At 47.5% G+C, this 9980-nt stretch overlaps 1 protein-coding gene across 1 annotated transcript in view; it reads right to left on the reverse strand.

Moving 5' to 3' along the window:
* Positions 1 to 1076: 1076 nt before the first annotated feature.
* cdh8 (cadherin 8) overlaps positions 1077 to 9980 on the reverse strand; it is a gene marked incomplete at both ends in the record, with an annotated part of 95242 nt that continues 86338 nt past the window's right edge. The window contains 3 exons of the mRNA XM_079997092.1: positions 1077 to 1570; positions 2276 to 2527; positions 9088 to 9252. Of these exons, the coding sequence (XP_079853218.1) occupies positions 1077 to 1570; positions 2276 to 2527; positions 9088 to 9252 (911 nt within the window). The remainder of the gene's footprint in view (positions 1571 to 2275; positions 2528 to 9087; positions 9253 to 9980) is intronic.

Consider the following 9980-nt stretch of genomic DNA (forward strand, 5'->3'; position numbering starts at 1 on the left):
CGCGGAGCTGGAAGTCGGCGGCGAAAAAGATAAACGCTCGCACCTTCCGAAAGCAAAATGAGGATTTCAAGGGACAGATATACAAAAACTCATAGGACGATAATGAAGAAGAATCAACACATCTGTTGTCAAAAAAAATTTGATTATAATTGTATTTAATGTTTTGCTTCTGTAAAAAGAAGGCCTCGAAGTTTCTACATTTCTCTTATTTTTCCCCCCCGCGCCCCAGTCCGTCATAGGCTCGTAGCACTGGCGACCCGCCACCTGTAGCGTGTAAATACAAAGGGTTGTATAAAGCGAAACCTTCCGGGCTTCCGTAGTTTTATAAATGTGGCCACCGGGGAGCATATCAAAGGATAACAAATCCGGGTTAAAGCCAGGATCTCTGTGAGTCTGTCGTTTTGCTCGTTTCATTTGTTCTGCGTTCACGCATACATTCATCGTTGTAATGTAGAGCCATGTATTCATATATTGCTGCTTTTTCCGCTTTCTCCCTCTCTGCCCGTCGGCGGGGCGGCTCGCGGCTGTCTCTCAACGGCGGCCCCCACCCCCTGGCCGCGTCCGAGGGGGGAGGGTCCCCCCTGTCCGCGCTTCCTCCCGCCCCTGCCCCCGCCCCCGCCCCCGCCCCCGCCGGCACTCACAGCAAATGACAAACACCCAAAATACCGCTAGACACTCCACGACAGATTCTAAGTTTCACTCCACAATAATCAGAGAGCTCCTAATAAAGACGTTATTAAGTCTGGCTCAACAATTACAATGGGCTTGACGTAGTTGATGAAGATTTGCTAGACCCCACTCTAAGAACAATACAAAAAAGGTTTTTTTTACGTCGGATTTTTTTTATTTTTATTTTATCATATTTATTTTTCTTTTTAAACAGCTGTTTCTAAAATCCCGCCCCCTCCCCCAACCCGGACCCCCCTAGCGTTTCCTCTTTAATACACAAATATGTGCACTGAAAACAACGAAATGACACCCCTCCCAAAAGAAAAGGAAAAAAAAAAGAATTCCGAAGGGTCCTTTTTTTTTTTTTTTTTTTTTTGCCGTTGTTTTTGTTTCTACCAAACCGAGGGTCAAGTCTCCCGGTCGCTCTCGCCCACCGAGTAGAGCTCCCCCAGTCTCCTGAAGCGCGGCCCCCACTCCCGCAGGTAGTCATAGTTCTGGTCCGAGTCCGACGACGCCGTCTCCAGCGAGCTGAGCGAGCCGGCGATGGAGCCGCGCCCCTCGTAGCCGTAGATCTGGATGGAGTCGTAGGGCGGCGCCGCCGGGTCGTTGTCGGCCTCGTGCAGCCGCACGTTGATGAACTCGTCCACGTCGACGCCGTTGGGGCCCGAGTGCTGCCCCGCCCGCGGCATGAACTGCAGGTCGGGCTTGATGTCCTTGCGCGGCAGGTAGCCGCTGATGCCGTCGGGGTTCTGCAGCGTGGCGATGTCGAAGGCCTCCGTGTCCTCCTCGCCGCCGCCCTCGTCGTCGTAGCGGATGATGTTCTCGCGCACGTCCTCGTCGTCCTTGATGATCAGCGGCTCGTTCTTGTGCCGCCGCAGCGTCACGAACAGCACCACGATCACTGCGGGAAAGGGAAGGGATGAGAAGGGAGCCGAATAACGGGCGTGGCTTTGATAGGCCAAAAAAAAAGTAAAGTAATAATATTCTTTGAGGTTGAAAACGGAGCGGTCCTTCATCGAGGCGGAAGCGCTCTTTGGAGAACGTTGAGAAAGTGAAATCCGAAGAATCTGAATCAGTTTATTCTTGGAAGGAACGTTGAAGGAATTTGTCCCGGTGAAGACTGGTGCATTTTTGTAAGGACTTTTAAGGATGAAAAAAAAAAACAGGCTTAACAGTCTGAAAAAGTAAAAATTTGAAAATAAAAAACATATCTATATAAATACTGTATATATATACACACAGTATATCTATACTGTATATATATATATGTATACACAGTATAAATATACTGTATATCAAAATGAACAGAAACAGAAAAAGGCAAATACATGAAAAAATATACAGAATATAAATACTTAGTGCCGTACTATGCGCAGGATAATGGAGCTAAACATGTTTATATTTTGTATACTTTTATATCTATGTCGGAGCAGCGGGACCAATTCCCCATCTTGACTGATGCCTTGCTCAGGGGCAGCGGCTGCCATGTGGACCCCTGACATGCACGTATTCAGGGGAACCTACATTAAACATGGGGAAGACGTGCAGGCTCCCCCCCAGCTCTGAGGCCCCCCCCCGGGACCGGGGCCCAGGTGGAGTATCTCACCCAGCAGCAGGATGATGCAGGCCAGGATGGCGATGAGCGCGCCCATGCTGAGGCCGATGGGCAGCACGTAGGCCTCCACGTTGCAGGACTGGACCACGCCCTCCCGGCTGCAGCCGCACACCCGGATGGTGAGCGTGTTGGTGCTGCTCAGCGGGGGGTTCCCGTTGTCCGTGACGATGATGGGCAGGTAGTACATCTCCTGCTTCTGCCTCCGGAACGTGTCGTGTTTGGCCAGGACGCTGATGGAGTTATCTGCTGGCGGAGAAGTTATGGAATGAAGCGATTATTTCTCCTGGTGTGGTGGATGACTGGAGGTGGACTGGGGATGGTAAAAACACTCCGCCTTTTTGGAATGCTGTTCATATTACATTGTTATACCCACTTTGATTTCATGTTTTTACATTGTTATAACTAATGTGAAAACTATTTTGCTTTTATTATTATTATTGCAAATTAGTTTTGATGTGTGCTGCAATTTTCCTCTAGGATTAATCAGTCAACCAACTAATTCATCTACCCATCCATCTATCCATCTATCCATCTATCCATCTATCTGTCTGTCTGTCTATGTAACCATCGATCGATTGGTCTATCTGTCTGTCTATCTATCTATCTATCTATCTATCTATCTATCTATCTATCTATCTATCTATCTATCTATCTATCTATCTATCTATCTGTCTATCCGTCTATCCGTCTGTCTGTCTATCTATCTGTCTGTCTATCCGTCTGTCTGTCTGTCTGTCTGTCTGTCTGTCTGTCTGTCTGTCTGTCTGTCTATCTATTTATCTATCTTTCTATCCATCTATCTATTCATCGATTTGTCTGTCTGTCTGTCTGTCTGTCTGTCTGTTTGTCTATCTATCTATCTATCTATCTATCTATCTATCTATCTATCTATCTATCTATCTATCTATCTATCTACGCAGGGTGAAAAATATATGTGAATGGATCAGGATGATTGAGGAATTATATTTTTTTGTGAAATAAATGCTGCAGAGAAGGAACTATTATTTATTTCTCATTTCAGATATAAAAAGTATTAGAGGCAAACAAGCCGTTTACTATTTCTCTTGGAGCTGTTAATGTTAAAAATAGAAATACATAAAAGTTGAACACCCCCCAATTTGCCTACTGAGAGGGAGACTGATGCAGAGCGAGAGAGAGAGAGAGAGAGAGAGAGAGAGAGAGAGAGAGAGAGAGAGAGAAAATACTTTCTATTGATTTGACCCAGATGAAGCGCTGGTGCATGAGAATGCTGTTGGGATTCTTTAATAAAACACAAATGATCCATGCTTCACGGCAGACGCGCAAAAATTATTCAGATGGAGAAAAGATGAACAGATAGGCACTAAACCCAGCTCAAACCCAATCTAAATCATTTCATTTGAGTACAATCTGATCTAAACACGCCGTAGTGCATCGACTGTCCAGAGTCGCCCACCAGCCTCTTGTTTTTTAAAATTAGCCCAGTCAGGTGTTGGGAGAACTGGTCAGGATCCAGTTTACCTTTACCCCCCCCCCCACACACACACACACACACATTCACTCCCCCCACCCCACTCACACACTCACTCCCCCCACTCCCCCCACTCCCCCCAGCCTCTTCACCGCTCGGTCCCTATGATTAAACTCATCATCACAAACAAAAGCTGAGCAGCGAGACCCGCGGGCCCAGCGCTCTTCACTGGAGAGTCTCACACATCTGCCCTTTCAAACAGAAATAGTCGCTGAAGAGCAGTGTGTGTGTGTGTGTGTGTGTGTGTGTGAGTGTGTGTGTGTGTGTGTGTGTGTGTGTGCGCGTGTGTGTGTGTCATTAGCATTAGTGATGCACGCATGCAAGTGGATTCCCATCGCAGTTTTTGGAAGAGGCTGGTGTGTGGCAGCGCCAGAAATAGAGGACGGGATGGATGTTTTCTTCTGCTTTTCTATCGCTCGTCGTTGCTGATTCCAGTGTTAGCAAACTACTAATTATGATAATATATTTTTACCTTACTATACCTGAATACCACTGGTATTCAAACCTTTTTTTTGCCTATCCACCGTCCCTCAGATGTCAAGGACTTGATGCCCGCCCCCAAAAAAATTAAAAATACAATTAACTAATAAAAATATCTCACATGCGAACTAACTTCTTTCTTTATCTTTGGGCCGCTCCCGTTAGTGGTGGCCACAGTGGATCATCTGCCTCCAACACCTTCTGTTCTGCCCATCTTCCTTCCTTACACCAACCGCCTGCATGTCCTCCCTCACCGCGCCCATAAAGCTTCTCTCCGGCTTCCTCTTTTCCTCTTGGACGGCAGCTCCATCCTCAGCCTCCTTCTCCCAATGTAACTCTCATCTCTTCTCCACACGTGTCCAAACCATCTTAATCTGGCCTCTCTCACTTTTCCACCAAACCGTCCAACCCGAGCTGTCCCTCTAATGTGCTCATTCTTAATCCCGTCCATCCTCGTCGCTCCCAATGGAAACGTCAACATCCTCAACTCTGCCACCTCCAGTTCACCCACCTGCCTTTTTGTCGGTGCCACCGCCTCTAAACCGTACAACATGGCTGCTCTCACTACCGGCCTGTACACCTTCCACTTCACTCTTGCTGGAACCCTTCTGTCACAGATCACTCCGGACACTGTTCTCCACCCACTCCACCCTGCCTGTACTCTCTTCTCCACCCACTCCACCCCGCCTGTACTCTCTTCTTCACCTCTCTTCGGCACTCTCCGCTGCTTTGGATGGTCAACCCCAAGTACTTGAACTATCTGCCTTCTCCGCCTCCACTCCTTGCATTCTCAGCTTTTCGCCGCCCTCCCTCCCATTCAGGCACATGTATTCTGTCATACTCCTGCTGACTTTCATTCCTCTTCTCTCTAATGAATGCCTCCACTTCTCCAGGCTCTCCTCAACCTGCTCCCTACTCTACGGATCACAATGTCATCCGCGAACATGATAGTCCACCGAGACTCCTGCCTGATTTCATCTGTACATCACCAAACAAGAAAGGGCCCAGAGCTGATCCTTGATGCAATCCCACCTCCACTTTGAATGCCTCCTCACGCCTACTGCACACCTTACTATAGTCTGACTGCCCTCATACATATCCTGAACCACTCTTACGTACTTCTCTGCCACCCCCGACTTCCTCATGCAATACCACACTTCCTCTCTCGGCACCCTATCATATGCTTTCTCTAAATCCACAAAGACGCAGTGAAACTCCCTCTGGCATTCCGTGTACTTTTACGTACACGGAAAAGTACACGGAATGCTGAATTCCGTTCAGCATTCTTAAAGCAAACGTCACATCTGTAGTACTCTTTCCCGGCATGAAACCATATTACTACACTACCCTTTCCCATAGCTTCATGCTGTGGCTGATCAACTTTATTCTCCTGTAGTTACTACAGATCTGTACATCTTCCTTATTCTTGAAGATGGGTACCAGTACACTTCTTCTCCACTCCTCTGGCATCCTCTCCCTTTCCAGGATGGTGTCTTGTTAGCAACGCCACTGCCATCTCACCTAAACATTTCCATGCTTTCCCAGGTATGTCATCTGGGGCAACTGCCTTTCCACTCTTCATCTTCTTTAATGTTGTTCTCACCTCATCCTTGCTAATTTGCTGCACTTCTTGATCCACTATCACTCACACACTTGATCACTATCATCTGCTCTTCTCTCCCTCTCAATTTCTTCATTCATCAACTCCTCAAAGAACTCCTTCCACCTTCTCAACACCCTCTCCTCACTAGTCAGCACATTCCCATCATTAACTTTCATCCCCGTGCTGTACCTCCTTCCCAGCTTGGTCCTTTTGTCTTGCCAATCGGTACAAGTCCTTTCCTCCTTCCTTACTGCCCGACCTCTCATACAACTCGAAATTGCATGCAACACTCCTCCTTTCTCAACCCCCACCATTTTATCTTTGTCTCTTCTTTCACTCTCTTCCTCTTCTTGGCCTCCAGAGTCATCCTGCAGACCACCATCCGATGCTGCCTAGCAACACACTCCCCCCCCCCACCACTTTGCAGTCACTAATATCTTTCAGATTGCACCTCCTGCATAAGATGTAGTCCACTTGTGTGCACCTTCCTCCACTCTTGTATGTCACCCTGTGTTCCTCCCTCTTCTTGAAATACGTATTCAAAACAGCCAATTCCATCCTTTTGGCGAAATCCACCACCATCTGTCCTTCCACATTCCTCTCCTTGACACCATACCTCCCCGTCACCTTCTCGTCACCTGCTGTATGTCTCTGATCCCTTCGCCAACATGCCCATTGAGATCTGCTCCAACGACCGCTCTCTCTCCCTTGGGGACGCTCTCCACCACCACATCCAACTCACTAAAGATTCTTCTTTCTCTTCCGTCTCACATCCAACTTGGGGAGCATATGCACTGACCACATTCATTATCACCCCATCAATTTACAGCTTCGTGCTCATCACTCTGTCCGACACTCTCGTCACCTCATAAAACACTCTTGACATATTCTTTATTCAAAGCTATCCCGACCCCGTTTCTCCTGCCATCCACTCCATGGTAGAACAGTTTGTACCCGGCTCTGATACTCCTGGCCTTACTCCCCTTCCACCTGGTCTCTTGTACACATAGCACATCTACCTTCCTTCTCTCCATCATGTCAGCCAGCTCTCTCTCTTTACCCTTCATAGCGCCAACTTTCAAAGTTCCTTTGCTCAACTCTACTCTCCTACCCTTCTTCCTCTCCTGCTGTGTCCGGTCACGCATCCCCTCTTCCTCTTCTTTGGCACGCAGTAGCACAATTTCCACTGCCACCCTATTGGCTAACGGCACCAGTGGCAGACGTTGTTAACCAGGGCCTCAACCGATCCGGTATGGAAGTCAGATTTGTTGTCTGCATGTTAGATTTGGCATGGTTTTTACGCCGGATGCCCTTCCTGACGCAACCCTCTGTACCGGCACTGATGATAAACTGGCTTGTGAACGCCCAGGGGCTAAATAATAGATAGATAGAAGATAGAAGATAATAGGAATATATCCCCCAAATTTTCCCACTGCACCTTGTTACAACGCAATATGTAATAACACAGCATTTTGAAAACAACTTGGTAAAATGTCATACATCTCACATACATAACAGTACAGTAAGTTATAACCCTATCATTTTGTTATAAGCTGTTACATAATTATTATGTATTGCATTGGCTTTTCTTTTTTGTGAGTAATAATTCAATCCATTATTTACTCACTCAATTATATTGTACCTATCACCGATTTAGCAATTTATATTATTTAATTATTATATAGGCAAATGTCATATGTGAATGTGTCAGTTTCTGTGTGTGTGTGCGTGTGCGTGCGCGTGCGCGTGCGCGTGCGCGTGCGTGTGTGTGTGTGCGTGTAGTGAAACGTTATCAAGAGGTAAAGTCTGACAGCAAAAGTCAGACATTTTGGTGAGCCATTACACAACGTGTTGAATGATGACATACTGCATTAATCATAAAATGTTGGAACCCCCGTAATGTGCCATAACCACTGCATTGTGTAGTAGGATATTACAGAATGCGGCAGTAAGTCTCACAGGGGTTATTACCTAATGTGTTGTTACACACCTTTCCCCAATGACACGTGCACTTGCACTGCTTCTTCAGAAATTAAGCAGCTTCACATTCGATTAGATTGAGAAACTTTAAATAAATATGTTTTATGTGAAATTAGCCAGTAAACATGATGATTTAAATAAACTGTAGTTTCACAGTTTGCACATCCTCTCCCCAAAGCCCTCACACTTCCTAAATTGTGACCTTACGGTTAAACGATCATTCCTGTTTCCATTGTCCGGGGGCGATTTATCTTTATACAATTCAGCTGTTTACAGAGGTCATTATTTCAAATTCACACTTCTATTCAAAAACAAAAACAAAAAAAACAGAAGGGCAATAAGGGGAAAAGGAATTGCAAATTCCTTTCGAGGCAAATGAGCCTTGCTGCAAAATGCGTCCAATTCACAAACAGCAGTGCTCCCAGCCACATGTAGTTAGATGGACGCTATTAGCGTCTGCAGAGACCTGGTGGTAGCTGCACGAGATCCCCCCACCACCGCCAGGGTGCCGGACAATTTCCATTATTTTCAAATCCCCCCGTCAGAATTCGGCATTGCACCGGTGCAGCCCCTCCAAGGGTTTCCCCCTGAAACACTTAAGATCAAATTAACTACTGTCCGACAATTGTTTTTCTGCTTACATTTATTTAGACAATTCGTAAAACAGAGAGGTGTGGAGCAGAAGTGTAAATGCGTAATGACTCTCCAACAGAGACCCCACCCACCTCCTCCCCTCCCCGCTGATGCACGGATGTACAGATTATTAACTTTGCCGCGTGTATCATTGCGACCGGGGCACAAAAAAAAAAAGGGCTATTGCATTGAGCGGCAAGACCTCATGGGCGTGCTGGGGCTGGCATATCATGAGCGTAATATCGGCGGCGCAATGGATTGGTGCTGTTAGCGGCCGCAATCCATTCTTTGTGAATTGGCCCCAGAGTATTCAGCTGATAGATGAAGTGCCATCTGCCACACTGCGGCAGCTCCCTGGAAGTCACCTCGCACTGAGCCGCGAGACGGGCGGGAAGAAGCCATTTGGATGGCGTTCATTTAGCTCGCATCAAAATGCGCCGGGGGGGGGGGGGCGTTGGCGTCATGAGCAGCTCACATCTGGTTAGAGCCAGCCGACCCCCCCCACCCACCCCCGCGGGTTTGCAGGGAACAAAATAAATAAAGACACAGATGAGGAGGTAACGGATGGGTTCCTCCTCTCCGTCCTTTGTCTCTCACCTTGGTTGTTCTTGATGGTGAAATTGGGGTTGTTGAGCATCTCGGGGACCAGGCGGTAGTTGAAGGCGTGGCCCCCGGTCGGGGCGTCTTTGTCCACGGCGCTGACGGTCTGGATCACCTGAGGGGGACGGCGGGGGGCCGTGGGAGCCGTTACAATGGGGCAGGCTATTCGTGATTATATTTAATGCATGGTTTCCACGTCATATATATATTTTTTTTTACCATCACAGATCGTCTGAGTGTGATGTTTGGCCGACTCACAGGAGATGAAATATTTGCCCCATTCATTGGAGGAGTTTGAGATTATAATCAATGAGCTCTTGTCTGGCCTGGCACACTTTCAGGCTCCCGGCTCTATCTGTAAATCTGTCATCATGGGTCTTATCACGCTGTATGTCTTTATGATTGATTGGAAATTAGGATTCAGGCCCTCCAGGACTGTTTCCCTTTCCCTTTTTTTTTTTTTTTGCCTTTTTTTCTCTCCCCCCCCCACCCTCCTCCCTCTTTCAAGCCTCCTATTGTACGGCGGTCCTTTTAAATGAAGACGATTGATGGAAAGGAGAATGCTAAGTACTTGTCCAGGATTTTTGGCTGGGGGAAGCGTTGTGCCATCTGGAGGAGGACATGAAAGACAGTCTTGAATTATGATCTGCTCTGATCAATTCTGACTGCTCTCATTCCCCGCGCGCTGCGCACAACGTGTCGGGGGAGGGCTGCGGTGAGGGAGAGGGGCCGCGTTCCCACCTCCGTAGTTTCACAGTGAAATAAATAGCCTATAATTCACCACATCCAATCATTATGGGGGAGGAGAGAGCTACAGGGGGAGAGAGGGAGAGGGGGCTGGGGTGGGGGTGGGGGTAGGGGGTGGGGGTCGGGCAGGACGGCAAATGGAG

Source organism: Zeus faber, assembly GCF_960531495.2.
Source record: "Zeus faber genome assembly, chromosome: 3".
Taxonomy (NCBI): Eukaryota; Metazoa; Chordata; class Actinopteri; order Zeiformes; family Zeidae; genus Zeus; species Zeus faber.